Raw genomic sequence first — 25,878 nt, forward strand, 5'->3', positions numbered from 1 at the left:
TGTTGAACAACAAAAACAACAACCAGATGGAAAAGGACATGTACAATAACTTCAAATGCACCACGAGACTGTAATTTACCAGTTTCATTGAACGCACCGTCTGTGTTGTTTCTCCGACAGCTGCAGATTGTTACATCCCGGTGTTGAGTCGTCTAAAGCACTGTTTCTCAAATGCGGGTACACGTACCCCTCGGGGTACTTTGGAGGACTGCAGGGGGTACGTGAGATTTTTGCAAAATGCTAATTTAAAAATATGTCATGCATTATTCTGAAAATAATTATACTATAATAGTGAATGATCTTAGTGATGGATTCTAAACATTTGAAACGTAGCATTTAAATGTTTTTCAGTTACAAGGTTGTTGTTGAGTAAATCTATCACTGCCAGCGCTGTATTGTACCTGTATTGTTTTGCGCTGGTAAGGGGGTACTTGGCTTAAAAAAACAATTCAAAGGGGGTACATTATTGAAAAAACCTTGGGAACCACTGCTCTACAGTAAAACACAGTCACACTTTACACCGTTTAGTGTTAGCTGTCAGCATTTAACCGTGTTTAATCCAGCTACTAGCTAGCGGTAGGCTAACGTTAGCTGCTGTTGAGTATAGTGTTAACTAGCTAGCGGTAGGCTAACGTTAGCTGCTGTCGAGTATAGTGTTAACTAGCTAGCGGTAGGCTAACGTTAGCTGCTGTTGAGTATAGTGTTAACTATCTAGCGGTAGGCTAACGTTAGCTGCTGTCGAGTATAGTGTTAACTAGCTAGTGGTAGGCTAACGTTAGCTGCTGTCGAGTATAGTGTTAACTAGCTAGCGGTAGTCTAACGTTAGCTGCTGTTGAGTATAGTGTTAACTAGCTAGCGGTAGGCTAACGTTAGCTGCTGTCGAGTATAGTGTTAACTAGCTAGCGGTAGTCTAACGTTAGCTGCTGTTGAGTATAGTGTTAACTAGCTAGCGGTAGGCTAACGTTAGCTGCTGTCGAGTATAGTGTTAACTAGCTAGTGGTAGGCTAACGTTAGCTGCTGTCGAGTATAGTGTTAACTAGCTAGCGGTAGGCTAACGTTAGCTGCTGTCGAGTATAGTGTTAACTAGCTAGCGGTAGGCTAACGTTAGCTGCTGTCGAGTATAGTGTTAACTAGCTAGCGGTAGGCTAACGTTAGCTGCTGTCGAGTATAGTGTTAACTAGCTAGCGGTAGGCTAACGTTAGCTGCTGTCGAGTATAGTGTTAACTAGCTAGCGGTAGGCTAACGTTAGCTGCTGTTGAGTATAGTGTTAACTAGCATCATGTGCAGCGGTGTTTGTGTTTCAGAGCATCAGAGAGAAGAGCAGACATATCAGTGGAGCCAGATTTCAGTAGCCAGGGTTGGCAGGAAGAAGATTTTATAAGTAAATGTTCCAGTCAATGATCCAGGCAGAACATTCTCGTCTCCTCCTTCATTTTACAGTCCAATGGTGCTAGAACGGCTCCGGGTCAAACCTCAATATGGAATGGATTCATCTGCCTTATTTTTTTTAACGCGTTAATTTCGATTAATTAATCTGAGAAAAAATAACGCATTAAAAACAATAAGGCAGTTATTTTGACAGCCCTAATATATATATATAATATTTAGAATAAGAAGAGGACACACTGCAGAGGAGGCTTTGGGATTTCTCACCTGGACACTCTGCGGTTCCTGAGGAATAAGAAGAAGAACAGATGTTGATGAATAATAATGAATGTGAAGAAGTCAGAGTGGACACAAGAGATCCTACGGCTTTATTAAAGGGAAACTACCTGCATCGCTGTCTGAGGGACTGATGCCAACAACAATCAGCTGTACTACAGACTAGGGTTCCAAATGGGCGGGGTTGAGCTCTCCAACTATCTGGGGAGGTCCCGGGACACTTCTGCATGCAATATTGGTCTATGGCACGGGCGAAGCAGGCAGCATTTTTATATTATTGTTGCTCTCTGCTCTTGTTACATTTTTTATATATCTGATTGTATATATTTTTGGCACATTCATATATATATATATATATATACACACTTAATTTTGTACTGAATTTGGGTGTGTTATTCAACTTTATAGTGTTTGAAAATTTTTTTTTATCAAAGAACGTTGGAAAAGTGACAAAACATGTTGGAAAAAACAACAAAAAAATGTCAAAAAAAAGTGCACAAAAATCGACAATAACATCGAAAATTTGTGACAAAAAAAATTGGAAAACAAAAGTGACCAAAATTTGAAAAAAGTGACAAAAACGTGACCCATAATCTAAACTGGGCTTTATCTGAAGTTTTTGTTCTGTTTCAGTGTTTTTGCCGCTTTTTTCAACATTTTTTCCTCCTTTCTTGTTATTGTTTTTGGTGAATTTTCCGACATTTGTCACCTTTTGAGGTTTTGTTTCATACATGCAGAAGTTTCTCGGGACCTCCCTAGATAGTTGAGATCTCACCCCCCCCATGTTGAACCCAAAGTTACGCCCTTGGAGCACAGAATGTAGTATTATAAGTAGCAAAGTAAGTATTATACAGTAAGTAGTATCTTTACCCTCTGACTCCGTGGAGGACTCCTGAAGTTGGAACGTCTCTCCTCACGTTCATCCTGACGCTCGTTCGCTCCTCCACCCTGAAACACACACACACACACACACACACACACACACACACACACACACACACACACACACACACACACACACACACACACACAAACAGATAGTAGAACTTCAACTCCCAGACCGTCACATGATCCCCTCTGACCCCAGGAAACGGGTGGAGTTACTCTAGTAATAGTCACACTTTGCAGCGGGGCAGTTTGTGTTTTTAGGTACTCACACTGTGTTTTTGTGTACTCACATTGTATATTTGTGTACCCACACTGTGTTTTTGTGTACTCACACTTTGCGAGCTTTCTGTCTGCAGACCAGCAGAACGGTGACTCCCACCATCATGACGATGAGGAACATAGCGGCGCTGATTCCCTCGATCACGCCGCTCAGAGGCTCTGAGGGACGACACAACCACACACATAAAAATATTTAAAACTTTAACTAACTAATGTTAGTCTCCTTTTCATTCAGGACTCGGAAGAATAACCTAAATACGTTACCTTTTCATTGTTTCATCTAATAACTAGTACCCACCAGACTCCATGTAAATAATCAGTACTTTTAGCGTGTATAGTCAGCGGCAGAAACTACTTAAATGTTTGAGAGTGTAAACGTGGAGCGTACCTGGCTCGGTGACGACAGGCAGTGACAGGTACGTGTCACTGTACAGCGGAGCGCTGAAGTCTTTCTTCTCTTCATCAAACAGCTGAGTGAACGCTCGGACACTGAGCCTGCACACACAAATCAAAACTCATTTAAATATATATATATAATTCATACATGATGGGGATCACATTAATGCAACACTTGCAGTTACTTGTGGATATTTCTGCACATGTAAAACGATAAGTTTGCTCTAGCTTTTTCAACGTTTTAGACACAGCTATGGTGATAATAACGGTCCAAAAGAATGTGAAAAAGAGATCCAAAACTACCACAAAGAGACATAACATGACTATAATGACACACCAAATGACCACAGAGACCCACAACAACCCCAAAGAAAACCCAAAAACCCAAAGACACACATTAAATGTGTAGGGTGATTGCTTTATTTTTTTAATTGAAAAACGTAACATTTTCTTGAGGAAGGATGCCCAAACCCCCTGCAAAAAAACACACACACCTAAGTCTTCCACAAACTGAGGAAAAACACTGACCTGTAGGCAGTTTTGGGTTTCAGCGGTCCGTCACAGAACAGGTTCTGGTCTCTGCGGGTCTCTGGATCACAGGAGCCGCCCAGCGAGTCCATCCCCGTCCCCACAGTGATCTGGAAGCTTTGGTTGCTGCCGGCACTGCCGTCACTGCACTGACTGGGGAAGAAGCCGCTCTGGTAGCATTTTATGGAGCTGTTGGACTTATATTCTAGGTAGGAGGGTAAGGGGTGCTGCTGCTCCGGCTGCTGCTCATCCACACCTGCAAACAGCAAAATATCATGATTACATTTTAAAGATTTTTTCCCGATTGCTTATATGAATCAGTCAAAAGTGAAGCCACATTGTCAAAACTCTTCACATAGTCAGAGAAACAAGTTTGTGTTAACTAGACTCTCATTTATAGCACTGTGGAGTAAGGCTGCGGCTACACCACAGATGCATTCTGGGATAGGAGAATAAAATCTCTGGGTTGTTTGCATTTCTTTAAACCAATCACAATGGTCTTGGGCGGTGGTAAGCTTGGACACAGCGACGGTGGCTCTGCTAAATAGTCTCAGGAAGGAACTTGTTTTGGTGGAACATTTGCACCCTGCTAAAGAAAACTCCTCATCCAATATTAAATGAAGTTAACTGTTGACACAATCCAGTAATGTGAGATATTTAAATTAGCTGATACATGGTTAAACCTCAGTGGCTCTTACCACTGTATCTCCGTGTGTACTTCATCCACAGCAATCCCACCAATCAGTCCCAAAACGTCCCAGTTAGAGAGGAAATGCCCTAAACATATATACATATATATATATATATATATATATATGATTACCTTGAGACTCGGCCACCACCACAGCGAAGAACTTGATGGCTCCGTTGACGTCGCTGAACCAGCTGCAGTTAAACCTGAAGAAGATGGAGGACTTGGTGACAACAGCGGAGCGGTCGCTGACCCGAGTACCGAGGGGGGGCACCGGGGGACCTGTGGGAGTTGGAAACACGTCGAACATTAATTATAAAAGTGTCCTTCAAGTCTTCACTAGAGCTGCAACTAACGATTATGTTCACTGTGGATTAATCTGTGCTTTTTTCAACCAACATCATCTCTAACAAAACAACAAAACAACCTCAAAAAAAGCGACAAAAACTTCAAAACAGCATCAAATGTAAAAAGAATCATCAGAAATGTAAAAAAAAAGTGTCAAAACATCAACAACTTTGAAGAAATGCTATGAAAACCCTGTGGAATCAAGAAAAATGTTGAAAAAAACATTGAAAATATAAAAAAAAAATCAACATTGCAAAGCAACTAATGTATTAAACGTTATGTATAGTTGTGCAGTGCTTACGGTCGATCATGGTGACCACGCTGTCCCGGGCCTCCTCGCTGGTCGTCTGGTCCGAAATAACCTTCACAGAGATGCTGTAGCGTCGGTGCGGCTCCAGCTGCGTGATGCGGTATGCGGTGGCGTCTCTGCCGGTGCGTCGGGAGTAGACTAGGACCTGCGAGTCCTGCCGCAGACATTCAATGGTGTACGAGTCGAAGTCGGCGTCCGGCGGCACCCACGAACACGAGATAGAGGTTGAGCTCTGAGGACGGCAGTGCAGGCCGTGCACTCGCTCCGGCTCTGCAGACACACAAATACACAAGCAGAGATACTCAGAAACTAAAGTACTCTACAGAGGCTGCACACTTGCTCTGGCTCTGCAGACACACAAATACACAAATACACAAGTAGAGATACTCAGAAACTAAAGTACTCTACAGAGGCTGCACACTTGCTCTGGCTCTGCAGACACACAAATACACAAATACACAAGTAGAGATACTCAGAATCTAAAGTATCTACAGAACCGTGCACTTGCTCTGGCTCTGCAGACACACAAATACACAAATACACAAGCAGAGATACTCAGAAAATAAAGTACTCTACAGAGCACTCGCTCCGGCTCTGCAGAGACGGACAGATACTTAGAAACTAAAGTACAAATGCAACACAAAGGCGACAAAAACATTGCCAAAAAAGGAGGCAAAAACATTGGTAAAAAAGGCGACAAAAAGGGTCTATGGTTTTGGCTGAGGAACAATTCTATATTTTATTTTTCATTCAAACCTTTATTTAACCAGGATAAAAAAACTCCTTGAGATTACAAATCTCTTTTACATGAGTGTCCTGGCAAGTGGCAGCAGCGTGGTTTCAAATAAATACAAAGACAATAACAAGTAAAAACATAGACACACTTTCACTCATCATATTCAAACAACAATGTCATCATAAAAAAAACAAATCTGGGTCCTAAAATCAATTTAAAAACAATGACAGACAGACTGCTTTTCTGCAAGATCCTTTAAAAAGCCTTTAAAAGAATAAAAAGAGACCAACTCCTTCAACTGTAGTTCATTCTGAAGCTGATTCCATGCAGATGCTGCTGCAAAATTAAAAGCCTTTTTACCAAAGTCAGTGCGGGCTTTAGGGACTGACAATAAAAACAGATCCTGTGAACGCAAGTGATATGTCCCTGCAGACCTCGGGAGGATGTAAGCATTCAGACAAGGGGGAAGTAGTCCTAATACTGCTTTATAAATAAAAAGATGCCAGTGCATCCAATGCCTGATTGAGAGGGAAAACCACTTGACCCGAGAGTACAGCAAACAGTAATGAGTATGAGATTTTAAGTTTGTGATGAATCTTAAGGCTCCATGAAACACCGTGTCCAAAGCATGAAGACACTGGGAGGTTGAATACATATTTAAAATGTCACCATAGTCCAAAACAGACAAGAAAGTTGCATTTACAAGTTGTTTTTTTGCTTCAAAGGATAAACAGGACTTCTAAAGAAAAAACCTAACTTCAACTTCAGTTTTTTAACCAAACCTTGGACATGCAATGTAAAAGACAGTAATTATATGATAGTGATATATGTTTTTATGAACCTACTGGTGCGGATGCTATTGTGGATGGGTGTGCTGTAGGTGCGCGTGGCCCTGGGCTCAGCGATGCCGCTGACGCTGCGCAGGCTGAAGGTGTACAGCCGGCCGGGGAACATCCCTCTCAGGATGCGGCTGCCCGCCGTGGGGCTGTGGTATGGGTTGATGACTGCTAGCTGGTCCCGAGGAGTCCACTCCAGGTCGAAGTCGTCAAAGTCGGAGTCGGCGGGAACGCTCCACGTGATCTCCAGGGAGGTGTTGGTGACCCCTCCAAACAGGAAGGAGCTGGGAGGGTTCGGAGCTGCGCACCACACAAACAACACCGACACGGAAAGGCTTCCTGTTAGGGTGGGGTTCATGCTCTCTGCACAGATTACTGGCTTTGTTACAATGTCCTTACAAATGCATGGTTAACGATTCATCATAATAGTTGGAGACTTGGAAACTTGACTATAATAGTCGCTTTTGTAATTAACTAAATGTCTCAGACTTCCCTGGTATTCCCTAATATTCCCTGATATTCCCTGGTATTCCCTAATATTCCCTGGTATTCCCTGATATTCCCTGGTATCCTCTGGTATCCCCTGGTATCCCCTGATATTCCCTGGTATTCCCTAATATTCCCTGGTATTCCCTAATATTCCCTGATATTCCCTGGTATTCCCTGGTATTCCCTGATATTCCCTGGTATTCCCTGGTATTCCTTGGTATTCCTTGGTATTCCCTGGTATTCCCTAATATTCCCTGATATTCCCTGGTATTCCCTGGTATTCCTTGATATTCCCTGGTATTCCCTGGTATTCCCTAATATTCCCTGGTATTCCCTAATATTCCCTGGTATTCCCTAATATTCCCTGATATTCCCTGGTATTCCCTGGTATTCCCTGATATTCCCTGGTATTCCGTGGTACTCTCTGATATTCTCTGGTATTCCCTGGTATTCCAGGAGCATCAGTAACTCTGATAACGTCTCACCGGTGCGTCCCAGCGTGCTGGCGCAGTTGCTCAGCTCTCCGCTGAGACTCTTCAGCTCGGCCCGGTACCGCCGCCCAGGAACCAGGTCCGAGAAGATGAACTGGCTGACCTCTAAACCCAGCGGCTGCTCGGCACGCTGAGAGCCATCGGGGTTGTAGAGCAACAGCAGGAAGCCGCTCAGATCGCCGCCGCCACGCTCCCAGCTCACCCACAGAGCATCAGACTGGTTCCCACTGCGAGCCGTCAGAGACACCACGGCGGCTGGGACTAAAGACCAGACAGAGGACCAACTAAACTTTAGTAAGTATTTCACTGTTTCACTGTTATAAGTATTTCACTGTTAACAGACAATGAAATGACTCATCATGTTTACTCATAAGTAATGCTATAATTTATGTTGTAGCCGCACAACGCTCACTTTTTGTCGGCTAAACTCAACTGTACCCACCGGACCCAGACAGCTGATTAGTTGCTCTTTGACCCCCCCTCACCTGTTCGGGCCCACACAGCTGATTGGTTGCTCACCTGTGTGGGCCCAGGCAGCTGATTGGTTGCTCACCTGTGCGGGCCCAGACAGCTGATTGGTTGCTGTGTTCTCCGCTAAGCGTGACCACCACCATGCGGTATGCGGCTCCGGGTCGGAGACCCTGGAAGGAAACCTGCTGACTGCTGGACTGGCCACGGCGTCGCTCCTGCAGCGAGTCGTCACTTTTATACAACGAGATCTCGTAACGGTCAAAGTCCCCGTCAGGCGGAGACCAGCGGAACGACAGGCCGGTGGTTGAGTTGGCTTTAACAGAGAGATCAGTGACGGCTGCAGGGCCTGGCAAGAAGGAAGGACAACACTTTCATTAATACACAAAAACACTTTCATTTATCTATCCATCCATCCATCTCTCTCTCTCTCTCTCTCTCTCTCTCTCTATCTCTCTCTCTCTATCTATCCATCCATCCATCTCATCCATCTCTCTCTCTCTCTCGCTCTCTCTCTATCTATCTATGTATCTCTCTCTCTATCTATTTATCTAGCTCTATCTATCTATCTCTCTCTCTATCTATGTATCTCTCTCTCTATCTATGTATCTCTCTCTCTATCTATTTATCTAGCTATCTATCTATCTCGCTCTCTCTCTCTATCTATCCATCTATCTATCTATCTCTCTATCTATGTATCTCTCTATCTATCTATCCATCCATCCATCTCTCTCTCTCTCTCTCTCTCTCTATCCATCCATCTCTCTCTATCTATCCATCTATTCATCCATCCATCCATCTATCTATCTATCGCTCTCTCTTTCTCTCTCTCTCTATCTATCTATCTCTCTATCTATCTCTCTATCTATGTATCTATCTCTCTATCTATCTCTCTCTCTATCTATCTCTCTATCTATCTCTCTCTCTATCTCTCTCTCTCTCTCTCTATCTATCTATCTGTCTCTCTATCTATCTAGCTCTCTATCTATCCATCTATCTATTTATGTCTCTCTATCTATCTATCTATCTATCTATCTATCTATCTATCTATCTATCTATCTATCTATCTATCTATCTATCTCTCTATCCATCCATCCATCCATCCATCCATTCATCCATGGTCTTACGTGTGCGAGCATCGGCACTGACCCCCGGGCTGTGGACCCTTCCACTGGTGGTCTGGACTATGACTCTGTACTTTTTCCCTGGGGTGAGGCCGTCGAATGTGAACGCTGTGTGTCCGGAGGGCTGGAAAGAGTGAGTCAGCAGACTTCCTCTCTCGTCCAGGAGCTGCAGGACGTATCCGTCCGACACGCCGAGAGCTTCCTGCCAGCGGAGCGCCAGGCTGCAGGTAGAGAGATCCTCCACCTGGAGCCCTGTCACCGCCGCCGGCACTGAACACACACACAGGTAAATATTACACAACTGTGGATACTGTGTCCTGTAAAAGTGTAGTAAAATGTAGTAAAATGTAGTAGTGTGTTACCTGTGTGTCCTGTAAAAGTGCAGTAAAGTGTAGCAGTGTGTTACCTGTGCATCCAGTGAGAGTGCAGTAAAGTGTAGTAGTGTGTTACCTGTGTGTCCTGTAAAAGTGCAGTAAAGTGTAGCAGTGTGTTACCTGTGTGTCCTGTAAAAGTGCAGTAAAGTGTAGTAGTGTGTTACCTGTGCATCCAGTGAGAGTGCAGTAAAGTGTAGCGGTGTGTTACCTGTGTGTCCTGTAAAAGTGCAGTAAAGTGTAGCAGTGTGTTACCTGTGTGTCCTGTAAAAGTGCAGTAAAGTGTAGTAGTGTGTTACCTGTGCATCCAGTGAGAGTGCAGTAAAGTGTAGCGGTGTGTTACCTGTGCATCCAGTGAGAGTGCAGTAAAGTGTAGCAGTGTGTTACCTGTGCATCCAGTGAGAGTGCAGTAAAGTGTAGTAGTGTGTTACCTGTGCATCCAGTGAGAGTGCAGTAAAGTGTAGCAGTGTGTTACCTGTGTGTCCTGTGAGAGTGCAGTAAAGTGTTGTAGTGTGTTACCTGTGTCCTGTGAAAGTGCAGTAAAGTGTTGTAGTGTGTTACCCGTGTGTCCTGTGAAAGTGCAGTAAAGTGTTGTAGTGTGTTACCTGTGTGTCCTGTGAAAGTGCAGTAAAGTGTTGTAGTGTGTTACCTGTGTGTCCTGTGAAAGTGCAGTAAAGTGTAGCAGTGTGTTACCTGTGTGTCCTGTGAAAGTGCAGTAAAGTGTAGTAGTGTGTTACCTGTGCGTCCAGCGGCCGTGTTGTTGTTGAGCAATTCTCCGCTGACAGACTGGACCGTCACGTTGTACGTCTGTCCCGGCTGCAGCGAGCCGAATGTCACCTCGTTGTGGTGTTTGAGGACAGGCCGGGCGTCCAGCTGTCGGTCGTCTCGGAACAGAAACACAGAGTATCCGTCCACGTCGCCCGGGCCGGGAGTCCAGCTCACCTTCAGACTGCTGCTGTCGCCATCGTTACTCACCTGGATGTTCTTCACTTTACTGGGAACTGGAACACAAAACAACAGCTTTTAAAAAAAAAGTTATAACCTTGAAAAACACAACAAAAAGTTATACAAATTATGACAAAGTTATGACAAATATTTCATAAAGCGTGACAAAAAATCATAAAAACAGCACCTAAAATGTCGAAAAAACTGACTAGAAATCTTCCTGCAACTGTAAGACCCAAGGAGAACATGCAGTGTATGTGGTTATCACCAACACATTCTCACTCATCATGTCAGAAAGCGACGCTTTCTATCTTTGGCGTTTGTCATTGACACAAAGTCTCCTTTAGTGTCATATTTAGACATTCTTGGTCGGGACTCTTGGCGTCACTTTGGCGCTCTGGGTCGGGACTTATGTTTATCTGACACGTGGCACAAGAATGGGACACAAACCCTGGTCCTGTGTTGTTTGACCCATCCACCCCCCCCCCAACCTGCCTCCTTACAAGGATTTTCAGCTTTCATACTACTCTATACTGTTGTTTCTCTACATACTACTCTCTACTGTTGTCTCTCTTCATACTAATCTCTACTGTTGTCTCTCTACATACATTACTACTCTCTACTGTTGCCTCTCTCCATACTACTCTCTACTGTTGTCTCTCTTCATACATTACTACTCTCTACTGTTGCCTCTCTACATACTACTCTCTACTGTTGTCTCTCTGCATACATTACTACTCTCTACTGTTGCCTCTCTTCATACTACTCTCTACTGTTGTCTCTCTACATACTACTCTCTACTGTTGTCTCTCTACATACTACTCTCTACTGTTGTCTCTCTACATACTACTCTCTACTGTTGTCTCTCTACATACTACTCTCTACTGTTGTCTCTCTTCATACTACTCTCTACTGTTGTCTCTCTTCATACTAATCTCTACTGTTGTCTCTCTACATACTACTCTCTACTGTTGTCTCTCTTCATACTACTCTCTACTGTTGTCTCTCTACATACATTACTACTCTCTACTGTTGTCTCTCTACATACTAATCTCTACTGTTGTCTCTCTACATACTACTCTCTACTGCTGTCTCTCTACATACTACTCTCTACTGTTGTCTCTCTACATACTACTCTCTACTGTTGTCTCTCTACATACTACTCTCTACTGTTGTCTCTCTACATACTACTCTCTACCGCTGTCTCTCTTCATACTACTCTCTACTGTTGTCTCTCTACATACTACTCTCTACTGTTGTCTCTACATACTACTCTCTACTGTTGTCTCTCTACATACTACTCTCTACTGTTGTCTCTCTACATACTACTCTCTACTGTTGTCTCTCTACATACTACTCTCTACTGTTGTCTCTCTTCATACTACTCTCTACTGTCGTCTCTCTACATACTACTCTCTACTATTGGCTCTCTACATACTACTCTCTACCGTTGTCTCTCTACATACTACTCTCTACTGTTGTCTCTCTACATACTACTCTCTACCGCTGTCTCTCTTCATACTACTCTCTACCGCTGTCTCTCTACATACTACTCTCTACTGTTGTCTCTCTACATACTACTCTCTACTGTTGTCTCTCTACATACTACTCTCTACCGCTGTCTCTCTTCATGCTACTCTCTACTGTTGTCTCTCTACATACTACTCTCTACTGTTGTCTCTCTACATACTACTCTCTACTGTTGTCTCTCTTCATACTACTCTCTACTGTCGTCTCTCTACATACTACTCTCTACTATTGGCTCTCTACATACTACTCTCTACCGTTGTCTCTCTACATACTACTCTCTACCGCTGTCTCTCTTCATACTACTCTCTACTGTTGTCTCTCTTCATACTACTCTCTATTGTTGTCTCTCTTCATACTACTCTCTACTATTTTCTCTCTTACTCCTATGTCATCTTCAGCGCTACGGACAAGCTGCTGCTCTGCTGCTCGGTGCGTTCCATACAGATGCTAAGGATGATTTTGGTATATGAAGCTGAGAGACACTGACCAAGTGAAGTATCTTACGAGCTCGGAGAGAGAACGGGTTGTTCTGACCTGTACGTCCTTGGATAAAGCGGGCCCTCTGGTTCGGCCCACTGAAGGTAGACACCAGGATCTTGTAGAGGCGTCCGGGCGTGAGCGACGCCAGCGAACACACTCCCACGCCTGCGCCCAGCGTCACCGGGGGAAACACCTTCATGTCATTAAACAGCAGCTGCACCTCGTAGTGATCCACGTCACCCGGAGCAGCCAACCACGTCACAGCCAGGTCCTCTGTCCCCCGGCCAGCCAGAACCAGAGACCGGACCGCAGCCGGAACTATGGGCACACAGACAGGTTAGAGAAAGAGAGACAGACAGACAGACAGGTTAGAGAGAGAGACATACAGACAGGTTAGAGAGAGACAGACAGGCAGACAGACAGGTTAGACAGACAGAGAAAGATGGACAGACTCTTTTAAAAGCCCAGGCTGCTCTGATTGGTCAGCATTTTCTATAGTTACGTTGGAAGCGAGCTTCAAACACTAACTTCTGTGTTTGTGAATGAGAGGGTGAGAGGGTGAGAGGATGAGAGAGTGAGAGGGTGAGAGGGTGAGAGGGTGAGAGAGTGAGAGGGTGAGAGAGTGAGAGGGGACTCACGGGTGCGTCCGTGGGTGGAGGTGCTGGTTTGGGACGTCCCGCTGCAGGTGCTCACCAGCACGGTGTAGAGTCTGCCGGGCACCAGGCCGCTGAACACACACTCGCTCTGCGTCCTCAACACCGTCTGGTTCTGCACGAACGCGTTGTTGTGTTTGATGGACACCACGTAGAAGTCAAAGTCTCCGGCCGCCGGGCGCCAGTACACCTTTAGGTAGTCGTCCCGGGCGGCGTGCGTCGCTGTTGGGTTCTCAACCGGCGCCGGCTCTGAGAGAGACCAGAGTCGGGGGATTAATCACACTGTTACATGCTGGGTAAAGATCATAAGACTGTCCTCTGCTGAAAACGCCCCAGGAAGTGATATATGTGACCTAAGGTAGAGGCTTGAAGGGATACAGCTACCGCAACAACAGTTAAGTTTAGGCACCAAAACGACACGTCCAGTTTAGGAAAGAGATCGTGGTTTTGGCTCGAAACACTCCCGAGGAACGAAGATGCGTTTCGTGGGTGAAATATTTAAAATTATATTATTATATTAGCCTAGATTTTGTGAGAATTAGCATAACTTCCAACTGTTTACTGTATCCCTGTGACTCGGGAAGTGATGTATGTTACAGGAAGTGTTGTACGTACGTGTCCTCTCCTGGACGACAGTGTGGCTGAGCTGGGCGCCACTGCGGGCACTGACGGAGATGTTGTAGAGGCGTCCGGACACCAGCGAGTTGAAGACACACTCGGTGCTGGATGTGGAGACAGAGACGGTGTGGAGCGTCTTCCTGCCGTCGCTCAGTGTCACCACATAGCCGTCCACGTCTCCAGCAGCAGCACGCCATGACACACTCAGGAAGTCCATACGGCCGTTGTTACTGACCATTACCTCGCCCACCACAGCCGGGGCTGGAGGAGGGCAGAGAGAGAGCGAGAGAGAAAGAGAGACAGAGAGAGAGACAAAAAGAAAGACAGACAGGAAAGAGAGATGAAGGGAGAGAAGACAAGTTTATTTGTAGAGCTTTTCAGACCATTTTGTTGCTTTTTCTGACATTGTTGACGCTTTTTTAGTCAAAAAGGTGGGGGGAGAGAGAGACAGGAGGAGAGAGACTATATATACTGTATATATACATAAATATATACAGTATACACATATATATATATATACACAAAATATATATACACTCACCTAAAGGATTATTAGGAACACCATCCTAATACCGTGTTTGACCCTATCAATATGGGCCAACACCATTCCCCACACCATTACACCCCCACCACCAGCAACCTGCCCAGTGGTAACAAGGCATGACGGGTCCCCCACACCATTACACCCCCACCACCAGCAGCCTGCCCAGTGGTAACAAGGCATGACGGGTCCCCCACACCATTACACCCCCACCACCAGCTGCCTGCCCAGTGGTAACAAGGCATGATGGGTCCATGTTCTCATTCTGTTTATGCCAAATTCTGACTCTACCATCTGAATGTCTCAACAGAAATCAAGACTCATCAGACCAGGCAACATTTTTACAGTCTTCAACTGTCCAATTTTGGTGAGCTCATGTAAATTGTAGCCTCATTTTCCTATTTTTAGAGTGGTACCCGGTGGGGTCTTCTGCTGGTGTTGCCCATCTGCCTCAAGGTTGTTCGTGTTGTGGCTTCACAAATGCTTTGCTGCATACCTTGGTTGTAACGAGTGGTTATCTGAGTCGAAGTTGATCTTCTATCAGCCGGAATCAGTCGGCCCATTCTCCTCTGACCTCTAGCATCAACAAGGTATTTTCGCCCCCAGGACTGCAGCATACTGGATGTTTTTCCTTTTTCAGACCATTCTTTGTAAACCCTAGAAATGGTTGTGTGTGAAAATCCCAGTAACTGAGCAGACTGCTAAATACTCAGACCAGCCCGTCTGGCACCAACAACCACGCCACGCTCAAAGCTGCTTAGATCACCTTTCTTTCCCATTCTGACATTCAGTTTGGAGTTCAGGAGATTGTCTTGACCAGGACCACACCCCTAAATGCATTAAAGAAGCTGCCATGTGATTGGTTGATTAGATAACTGCATTAATGCGAAATTTAACAGGTGTTCCTAATAATCCTTTAGGTGAGTGTATATATATATAGCCTATATACTGTATGCTGACAGGAAGAAAAATAATCATAAGGTTCTGCCTGAGCAAGCACAGCCAGCCCAGTAGCTTGTTTGAATTTGGTTGACCAATCACAACAGAGTGGGCCAGCTGACCAATCAGAGCAGACTGGGCTGTTCAGGAAGGCGGGCCAAGAGCTCAGACAGAATGGGCAGTGTGAGAAACATAATATGTTTTTTAAACATCGAAGCATGTATAACTACTCCAGGATAACTCAAGAGTACAAATATGAGGCTGAAAAGGAGTATAGTAGGGGCTCTTTAACATCTTTAAAAGTCCTCCCTGAGCAGTATTGTAGTTTAACAATGAAGCTCGCCCTCGTCCTGACAGGAAGTCCTTGACCAACAGGAAGTCTCTGACCTTCATAGGTTTCTTGTTGTTGTCGACACTTCCTGAAAATTCCTGACAAATTCCTGCTTTTCAATCATATCCTGCTGTTAGATCAACACACACATTTGTGTCTGTAGGTTTCTCCTAAGTTCACCAAAAGTTAGCTTTAGATAATGCCTCATTTGCAGATTCAAGTAGAACATTTTACAAAACTTGTAACACAAAAAGAATTTTCTCATTATCAGTAATGGGAGAAGCTTCATGCTGATATCTGTTAAAATATTTCCCTGTTAACCTGACGTGTCTCTCCTTAAACACAAAGTTGTCATATTGTTTGTTATGATGTCTTGAAAGACTAATATGCAGATTTATGTTTCTGTGTCTTTGTAACCTGCAGTGAACCTGTGCAGTCTAATCTGGGAATAAGTAATAATCAGTGATCAATAATCAGATGTTAATAAACTTTACAAATAGTTTGTTTTGTAGACTTTAGAAAGTTAGTTTCGTAGACTCTAGAAAGTTTGTTATTTAGACTTTGAAAGTTAGTTTTGTAGTCTTTAGAAAGTTTGTTTCGTAGACTTTAGAAAGTTTGTTTCCTAGACTTTAGAAAGTTTGTTTCCTAGACTTTAGAAAAAGTTAGTTTTGTGAATAATACATTTTTTTCTGATGTTCAAGGTCTTACTGGTGCGTCCCTCTGCGACGGTCTGTCTGGACGTCTGTCCGGCTCTGACCGAGGTTAGCACCACCCGGTAGAGAGCACCGGGTCTCAGAGCGTGGAACACGATGCTGGTGGCGTCTGCCACCACGCTCTCGTTCTTGATGACGCTACTGTCGTGCACCAGCAGGACGCGGTACGAGTCCAGGTCTCCGGCGGCGCGTTCCCACTGCGTCTGCAGACTGTCGGTGCTGCCGAGGTTAGAGACCCGCAGACCGCCGACCTGGGCCGGACCTGACAGGAAACACAGACACAACGTTACAAACACACAGACACAACGTCACAAACACACAGACACAACCGTCACAAACACACAGACACAACGTCACAAACACACAGACACAACATCACAAACAGACTCTGTCTTTGGTTTGTGGGGTTTCTGCACTCAACTTCCCAGAGATCAACAGTAGGACAGAGGAAGCTTGTGGTTTAATTCATAGTTTTTACGTTTTACGTTTAGCCATTTTTATTTGCTTTCAGGTAATCATTGTACATTTGAAATGTCTCAGCAACATTCTTTTTAAAGCTGGGTAGTCCACTGTCAGACCAATGAACGGAACGTTAAGGCAGCACCAAATAGACATCGGCTACTGCGCATGTCCCCTTATTTGCAGATGGGCCAGTGATAATACACACTCAAAAATAGAGGTACAAAACAAGAACGTTTCTGTACTTACAGGTAACATTTTTAATATGTTCCCTTAAAAGTACAATAGTGTTTTTTAAGAGGCCAGAATTGTACCTTTTGACTAATTAAAGGGTACAATATGAAAAGTACCAGTACTGAAGGGTACACAATTTTTTTTCAAAAGGGTACCTCTCCTTCAACAAGCAGTACTGTACTTCTATTTTTGAGTGTGTGAATACAGCGAACATTTCTTATTTCCAGCCGATCGGTGCATCCCTAATTACTGCAATTGATACCTGTAAATGATTTATAATATCATATTATTATTATTGTATATACATACGGGTCCGTGCGGTCACAGCGGCAGAGCTGCTCAGGTTGCCGCTGTTGGTTGTCACGGTGATGGTGTACAGACGTCCTGAGGTCAGGATGGTGAAGGTGCACTCTCTGGCCTCCCCGGAGAGATGCCTCTGAGACAGGACGGCAGTGGCGTCCGCCTGTCGGAGCACCACGGTGAAGCCGTCCCATTCACCGAGCGGGCGACTCCACACGACGCTAACAGAGGTTTCATCAGCGTGGCGGACACGCAGCTGCTGCACAGGACCAGGGGCTGGAGGGGGGGGGGGAAGGAATCACATAATAAAACATTATTATATTCTTTATTACTTAGTTTGTTATTCAACCTGGACTCTATGTCTCCATGTTTGTGTGTCTGAGTGTCTGATGAGAACAACAATCTGTGAAACTGGTCCAGTATTAAACCAGAACCAAGCTGTAATGTTACCCTACAGGACTAATGTTCAGCAGCAGTTAGTAACAAGCTGTAATGTTACCCTACAGGACTAATGTTCAGCAGCAGTTAGTAACAAGCTGTAATGTTACCCTACAGGACTAATGTTCAGCAGCAGTTAGTAACAAGCTGTAATGTTACCCTACAGGACTAATGTTCAGCAGCAGTTAGCATCCACTAAAAGTTCTGTTGTTGCTGCTGACAGACTCAGATTATTATTCCAAGTGTCTGACAACATTATGGGATGGATCCCTACAGAGAGAGACCTTTTAGTAAAGAGTAAGATCCTTTTAGTTTAACATGAAACAGCCCCGAAATCATCGTAAAACACACTTCATTCAAAGTGGACAGAAACTAAATAAAACTATCAAAAGCCGTCTTGGTTCATCTTTCCACTGTTCCAACAATCACCACTCTGGTTTGGTTGAAATAAACCCTTAATTGACCTATTTACATGTGGAGATATGCTGGCTCTATACACGCTAAAAGTCCTGATTATTTACGAAAGCGTTGAAAGAAAGCACCTAATGCGTTGAAAGTGCCTTCTCAGTCACTTAGATACAAATACAAAAGGAAAATAGGGTCCAGGTTGAAAAATAACAAAGTTACCCTTTAAGAATATCCCATAATACCTGTGAATGCCTGTTTGGAGGCGGAGCTCTGCAGGCCGACGGCCTCCGTTACCACAGTGACAGTGTACCGTGTCCCAGGCTGAAGGCCGTGCAGCTCAGCGGAGGCAGCGCTGTTTGGCAGAGTGACGTTCTCCAGCAGAACCTCGTCCCGGTCCATCAGCAGAACCCTGAAGCGCTCGCTCCGGCCTAGACCGGCCCGCCAGGAAACACCGAGGCCGTCTGGGGCAGAGGGCGCTACCTGGAGGCCACGGACGCACGCCGGCGCTGCAGGACGGACACAGAAATACACTTTAATATCCCGTCATAGACTGTAAGAAAGAAATCCATAGAAAAATGCATAATGTCCTAAATTGTTGTTTTTATTGGGGGGGGCAGGGGGGTATTTTCGGCCTTTATTTTTACAGGACAGCTGAAGACATGAAAAGGGAGAGAGAGGGGGAATGACATGCAGCAAAGGGATGCAGGTCGGAGTCCAACCTGTGGCCGCTGTGTCGAGGAGTAAACCTCTATATATGGGCACCTGCTCCACCAACTGAGCTAGGCACCCATAATGTCCTAAATTTAAAGTTTATCCTTTGTACCTTTAATGGACATTTCTGTTAATCCAAAAAAAACTAAATACGGAAAAACACCTGTGAAAAATCATTACAGAAAATTCCTTCATATTAACACGGTATTTTAGCCCGTATTTCTACAGACTTTTCTAACAGTGCAGAAGGCGTCTGGGGGTACGTGCAACCCTAGGGGTTTGAGACACACTGTTGTTGTTGTAGAAAGTACTTTAAAGCAATTCTTTAGTGAAGTAAAAGTATCTTACCAGAAAATGACTTTGGTAGAAGTTAAAGTCACCTTTTAGAATATTTACTTGAGTAAAAGTCTGATATTTACTGATCGAAAGTCATTTTCTGATACTTCTGATTAAATGTACCCTTTATTGGGGCTTCCTTATAGTAAAGCATAATATTCAGGGTTCCTCCATCTTCTTAAACATCGTACCCAAAGTCTGGCATCAACAAAGAGAAAAACATAAACATGATTGTTCTTGTCTTTGTGAGGAAGAATCTTTCACTCCAACGTATGAAAAATTTTTTTTGCAACAAGATGCTTAGTGTAAGTAAAAGTATTCATTTTATTTAGGAGAAGTAGTGGAGTAAAAGTGAAAGTTTCCAGAAATATAAATAACGAAGTAAAGTACAGATAAGTGAAAATTATATTTGTATTTGTACTTTGTTACACTGGTAGCCAGACCCCTTATCTGGTTAAATTGTAAGCAAAGGTTACATGTGTGTAATGTTATCTTCAACACCCATTCAGAAACTTTAAGTTTATTAATTATAATAAACAGATATTTGTAAAGGTTTCTGACCTGTGCGCAGCGACACGTTGCTCCTTTCTCCATCCGTCCTGGACACCACGGTTACCCGGTACCGAGTCCCGGGGTCCAGCCCGGAGACTCGGCAGCTGAACTCGGTCTGGGACTCTCCGTCCGGGTCACAGGCCACGGCAGCGAACGGCAGAGCGTCGTCTGTAAACACACTGAAGTTACAGGACACGCCAGCGCTGCTGAACGTCACCACGGCAACACCAGAGACCACGCTGACGGCCGTGACATTCACGGAGCAGCGGGAAGCCTGGAACAGGAAGTGACATCATCAAAATATATAATATTACATGAACATCTCAACCCTTTGCCTTGACTTGATTGACTGATTTTGCTAAGAGTTGGTGGGGTCGACTTCTTTGGACTTTTGTGTTTAGTATACTGTTACAAAGTGTTTAATGAGCATAAATATGTTCTCATTTCGACACATGTTCAGGCAGTTGTTCGAATAAATGTTTTTAAATGAGTTGTAAGTGTATTCAGTGTGATCTTTTAGGAAACTGGTAAACTTGCCATTATTATTTGAGATAAGGGATACAAATAATAAAAATAAAAACAGTGGTCTGCTTGATTTCAAATTATAAGTTCAATTGCTGCCTTAAAAATATGAGTTAACATTACTCACAGTGTCAAGTTCAAACAATAAGTGATCATTAAACAACTTCTATAAGTTAATGTCATGAGTTGAAATAGCGTAGAATTGTGTGTTTGTTTGAGAAGAGAAAGCAAGTTTACTTGAATAGAAAATGTAATATAGTTAGTTCTCTTAACTCCCAGTATCAAGTTCAAACAAAACTAAATTGCAACATCATGAGTTGAAACAGCTTTTCTTAAAGTTTTTAAGTTAACCAACTTAATAATTTTAGAGTGCAGAGAGAGACTATATTACTAGAAATGTTCAACTTCAGAGAAATAATCTCTTCAAAGAGTAACAACTTCATATTTAAAGGGTAACTTCAATATTTTTCTATATTATATTATATTTTTTGCAAGATTTTGTATAACTTCTGGCCGTAGCTGTATCTGACGCTGAAGCTTTGGCACTTTTTGTAACATCTGCCTGTTCCTCCTCCAAACATTTAAAATCACCGATCCTTAAACTCACCTCGTTCACACTCCAAAATAAAAGCATCAAACATGTTGTGGCGATTCTGAACATCGCGGCCTCTGATTTAAATCCGTCCGTTCAAGGGACAAAAAGTAAAGCTGGTGCATCCCCAGAGGAGCAGACATGCCGAGGATATAAAGTTAGAAAAACGTCTTTATAAAGTTAGAAAAGCATCTCCAAAAATGTCTCTTTAAAGGTAGAAAAATGTCTTTATACAAACGTAGAATATAAAGTTAGAAAAACGTCTTTATAACGTTAGAAAAGCATCTCCAAAAACATCTCTAGGGAATATAAAGGTAGAAAAACGTCTCTTTAAAGGTAGAAAAATGTCTCTAGGGAATATAAAGTTAGAAAAACATCAAATAATGCAAATGGAGCGTGCGCTGCATGTGCGCTGTCGTGTGGTGCCATCCAGACCGGACTGCATCCATCTTCCCCGTCATGCTCTCAGCTGATCTGAGTCTGGGGTAAAAGAGGAGCTGAATGCTGTTTCAGATCATAGTTCAAATGCAGATTTCTGCCTCTCAGTCACACTGATCCCACAGTTGAGACTCTGAGGACTTTCACTGTGAACAGAGTCAGGCCGACACCCCGCCCTGCCTTCCTTCCTGCCTGCCTGCACTTTCTCTGACGACCTTTAGCATCAAACTGAGCTCCGTCCATCAGAACCAACTATTGTTCTGCTGGAGTTATCCAATCAGGAAGCAGCCCCAGAGACTTTATTAATAGAAAAAGTTCAACTTTGGAGAAATAATCTCTACAAAGAGTAACAACTTCATATTTGAAGGATAACTTCAATATGTTTCTACCTGGACCCTATTTTTCCAAATACACAAAGAACAAACAAACAAAAACACAAATAAATAAATATATAAACCGAGGCTATGTTAGCAACAGTAGTTAATTGGCCTACATGTGGTTCAATATTTAGCCATGTACACATTTTAACAGGGATAGGTTGGACCTCCATGTTTAACTATATATCTTTAAATGTTACAGTACAGTTATGGCTGGAAATGACAACAGGTAAACAGGCAAAATAAACAACAAAGGCCGTAATATTCGCTCTGTCTTGACCACATACAACTTCATGTTCAACTTGTCATTCATCTGGCATTTTAATAAATATATATTCTGGATCTTTAAGTCAGACATCTCTGGTTCAAGTTCTTACCAGACACCCCCCAGGGAGCCAGTTTCATGATAACAAGGGGCATGTTCAATCTCAAAACAGTGTGCACCATTTCCCTACATGGTTGAACAACATGTTTCCTCAGAACGGTGTGCAATAGCGTGCAAAGAGCTTGAGTTTTCTCTCGTTTGGTGGGTGTGTCAAACGTAATACCCAATCAGTAGCGACGTGTATGTAAACTGGTTGTCTGTTTTGGCGCAAAGTCACAGGGATTCAGTCTATAACATCAAACACAATAAAATAAAAGCAGCAAACAGATTGAAATATAAAGCAGCAGTAATACTTACAGAGGTAGTGGTGGCTGATGCTGGAATCGGGGTCCGAAGAGTAGTTGTAGTCGGAGGAGCTGTGGTCGTTCTGGTTGTTGTCGTTGGAGCTGCACGCGTTGTACTTGTTGTTGTTGTGGCTACAGTTGTTGAAGTTGTAGGTCTTGTAGCGGGTTGTGTCGTGGTTGTGGGTGTTGTAGTGGGTTCGGGCATGGTTGTGGGTGTTATTGTGGGTGTTGGAGTGGGTTGGGTCATGGTTGTGGATGTTGGAGTGGGTTGGGGCATGGTTGTGGGTGGTGTAGTGGGTTGGGTCATGGTTGTGGGTGGTGTAGTGGGTTGGGTCATGGTTGTGGGTGGTGTAGTGGGTTGGGTCATGCTTGTGGGTGTTGGAGTGGGTTGGGTCAGGGTTGTGGGTGTTGGAGTGGGTTGGGGCATGGTTGTGGGTGTTGGAATGGGTTGGGTCGTGGTTGTGGGTGTTGGAGTGGGTTGGGTCATGGTTGTGGGTGTTATTGTGGGTGTTGGAGTGGGTTGGGTCATGGTTGTGGGTGTTGGAGTGGGTTGGGGCATGGTTGTGGGTGATGGAGTGGGTTGGGGCATGGTTGTGGGTGTTGGAGTGGGTTGGGTCATGGTTGTGGGTGGTGTAGTGGGTTGGGTCATGCTTGTGGGTGTTGGAGTGGGTTGGGTCAGGGTCGTGGGTGTTGGAGTGGGTTGGGGCATGGTTGTGGGTGTTGGAATGGGTTGGGTCGTGGTTGTGGGTGTTGGAGTGGGTTGGGTCATGGTTGTGGGTGTTGAAGTGGGTTGGGTCATAGTTGTGGGTCTTGTAGTGGGTTGGGTCATGGTTGTGGGTGGTGTAGTGGGTTGGGGCATGGTTGTGGGTGGTGTAGTGGGTTGGGTCATGGTTGTGGGTGGTGTAGTGGGTTGGGGCATGGTTGTGGGAGGTGTAGTGGCTTGGTGCATGGTTGTGGGTGTTGGAGTGGGTTGGGTCATGGGTGTGGGTGTTGTAGTGGGTTGGGTCATGGTTGTGGGTGTTGGAGTGGGTTGGGTCATGGTTGTGGGTGTTGGAGTGGATTGGGTCGTGGTTGTGGGTGTTGTAGTGGGTTTGGTCGTGGTTGTGGGTGTTGGAGTGGGTTGGGTCGTAGTTGTGGGTGTTGTAGTGGGTTTGGTCATGGTTGTGGGTGTTGGAGTGGGTTGGGTTGTGGTTGTGGGTGTTGTAGTGGGTTTGGTCGTGGTTGTGGGTGTTGTAGTGGGTTTGGTCGTGGTTGTGGGTGTGTTTTTCAGATTCGTGGGTGCCAGTATTGAGGGTGAAATATTTCCTGTAGACATTGTCCCGGCTGTTTGAGAAGTTAGTGGAGCTCCATCAGTCTTAGTGCTTTCTGAGACTTTACTTTGAACTGTAGAAACAGTTGACAGCGTCGCAGAAACTGTGGCTGAAGTTTGGGAAACGGTTGACAGGGCTGATGGCGGATATTTCTCCATGATGGATGTAGATGTCAGATCTGCTGTTGAAGGAACGTAAGCTGTCGAAGGTGGACGTGCAGTTATCGAGGATGCAGGGGAAAGGTTCTTGTCAGCAGTTAGATGTGTTGTATAACTTGTATCTTGGTTTGACTCTGTTTCAGCAAAAAAAACAACAGTAGCATAAGAGGTGACCAGAAGATCTGTGGCGTTCGTTTCTGATGTAAATGTGGAGGAAACCAGAGTCACAGCTGCAGATTCAGGATGGTTTCTGATGGAGGAGGTGGAAACTTCTCGGTGTTGTGACATCGTCTGGGTGTTCTTCCTGAGCTGAAGAACATCTCCAGCTGTCAAACTCTCCGATATGTGTGTTGAACTCTGCGATACGCCATTCGAAGTCTCTGATAAGTGTGTCGAACTCTCCGATACATCTGTCGAAGTCCCCGATACGTCTGTTGAAGTCCCCGATATGTCAGCTGGACTCTTCGAACTCTCCGATATGTGTGTCGAACTCTTCGACACGTCTGTCAAACTCTCTGATATGTCTGTTGAAGTCCCCGATATGTCTGTTGAAGCCCCTGATATGTCTGTTGAAGTCCCCGATATGTCTGTTGTTGAAGTCCCCGATGTGTCTGTTGAAGTCCCCGATATGTCTGTTGTTGAAGTCCCCGATATGTCTGTTGAAGTCCCCGATATGTCTGTTGTTGAAGTCCCCGATATGTCTGTTGAAGCCCCTGATATGTCTGTTGAAGTCCCCGATATGTCTGTTGTTGAAGTCCCCGATGTGTCTGTTGAAGTCCCCAATATGTCTGTTGAAGTCCCCGATATGTCTGTTGTTGAAGTCCCCGATATGTCTGTTGAAGTCCCCGATATGTCTGTTGTTGAAGTCCCCGATATGTCTGTTGAAGTCCCCGATATGTCTGTTGAAGTCCCCGATATGTCAGTTGGACTCTTCAAACTCTCCAATATGTGTGTCGAACTCTTCGACACGTCTTTCGAACTCTTCGATACGTCTGTCAAAGTCTTTGACACGTCGGTCGAAGTCTCCGATATGTCTGTTGAAGTCCCTGATATGTCTGTTGAAGTCCCCGATATGTCTGTTGAAGTCCCCGATATGTCTGTTGAAGTCCCCGATATGTCAGTTGGACTCTTCAAACTCTCCAATATGTGTGTTGAACTCTTCGACACGTCTTTCGAACTCTTCGATACGTCTGTCGAAGTCTTCGACACGTCGGTCGAAGTCTCCGATATGTCTGTTGAAGTCCCCGATATGTCTGTTGGACTCTTTGAACTCTCCGATACGTGTGTCGAACTTTTCGACACATCTGTCAAACTCTTCGATACTTCTGTCAAACTCTCCGGACTCTCTGATACAACTGTCGGACTCTTCGAACATTTAGAAACGCATGTTGATTGCTCCAAACTCTTCAAACTCTCATATGCATCTGTCGAACTCTTCAAACTCTGAGATACATCTGTTAGACTCTTCAAACTTTCCCATACATCTGTCGAACTCTCTGATAAGGCTGCCGGATTTTCTGATACATCTGTCAAACTCTCCAATACATCTGTCGGACTTTTCAAACTTTCCCATATGTCTGTCGAACTCTTTGATACGCCTCTCGAACTCACCGATACGTCTGTGGATCGCTTAGTCCTGAACACAGCCGGACTGGAGGAGACAAAATGGCCGCCATTTAAAGTCGACAGCTCTGAGACTGAAGTAGAAACCTCAGGATTGGAGTCTGTAGTCAGCGACCTCCTGGTCCAAGGGTTGCTGATGTTGTTCACATGCGTTGAAGCTCCATCAGCTATGGAACTGGTGAGCTGTCTGGTGGTCTGATGGGTTTTTACAGAGTCTGATAATCGCTCATTACTGACGCTTAAAGCAGGACTTGTGATGGTGTAGACGGTTGTGGAGAGTCCCAGGGGTTTATGTGTGGAGGAATCAAAGATGGTGGAGACAGAGTCTGAAAGATGAAGAGGAAAGCTTTTGAGTTAAATGGCAACAAAACCACACAAAACTAG

At 44.4% G+C, this 25,878-nt stretch overlaps 1 protein-coding gene across 2 annotated transcripts in view; it reads right to left on the bottom strand.

The window, feature by feature from the left end:
* LOC144521705 (receptor-type tyrosine-protein phosphatase beta-like) overlaps window positions 1-25,878 on the bottom strand; it is a 37,279-nt gene that overhangs the window by 5,843 nt on the left and 5,558 nt on the right. The window contains exons 2-22 of one of the 2 annotated variants that reach the window (XM_078256259.1): window positions 22,417-25,820; window positions 19,815-20,079; window positions 18,449-18,712; window positions 17,370-17,636; window positions 16,363-16,629; window positions 13,841-14,104; window positions 13,211-13,474; window positions 12,627-12,890; window positions 10,355-10,618; window positions 9,250-9,516; window positions 8,208-8,471; window positions 7,649-7,915; window positions 6,684-6,974; window positions 5,094-5,372; window positions 4,577-4,726; window positions 3,754-4,009; window positions 3,218-3,324; window positions 2,883-2,988; window positions 2,533-2,610; window positions 1,654-1,671; window positions 1-208 (exon numbers count right to left, since the gene is read on the bottom strand). The exon at window positions 1-208 is cut by the window's left edge and continues 79 nt beyond it. In XM_078256259.1, coding sequence (XP_078112385.1) covers window positions 85-208; window positions 1,654-1,671; window positions 2,533-2,610; window positions 2,883-2,988; window positions 3,218-3,324; window positions 3,754-4,009; window positions 4,577-4,726; window positions 5,094-5,372; window positions 6,684-6,974; window positions 7,649-7,915; window positions 8,208-8,471; window positions 9,250-9,516; window positions 10,355-10,618; window positions 12,627-12,890; window positions 13,211-13,474; window positions 13,841-14,104; window positions 16,363-16,629; window positions 17,370-17,636; window positions 18,449-18,712; window positions 19,815-20,079; window positions 22,417-25,820 — 7,730 coding nt within the window. In that variant the 3' untranslated portion in view covers window positions 1-84. The remainder of the gene's footprint in view (window positions 209-1,653; window positions 1,672-2,532; window positions 2,611-2,882; window positions 2,989-3,217; window positions 3,325-3,753; window positions 4,010-4,576; window positions 4,727-5,093; window positions 5,373-6,683; window positions 6,975-7,648; window positions 7,916-8,207; window positions 8,472-9,249; window positions 9,517-10,354; window positions 10,619-12,626; window positions 12,891-13,210; window positions 13,475-13,840; window positions 14,105-16,362; window positions 16,630-17,369; window positions 17,637-18,448; window positions 18,713-19,814; window positions 20,080-22,416; window positions 25,821-25,878) is intronic. The other variant, XM_078256258.1, reaches the window with a different exon arrangement.

Source organism: Sander vitreus, chromosome 8, assembly GCF_031162955.1.
Source record: "Sander vitreus isolate 19-12246 chromosome 8, sanVit1, whole genome shotgun sequence".
Lineage (NCBI taxonomy): Eukaryota > Metazoa > Chordata > Actinopteri > Perciformes > Percidae > Sander > Sander vitreus.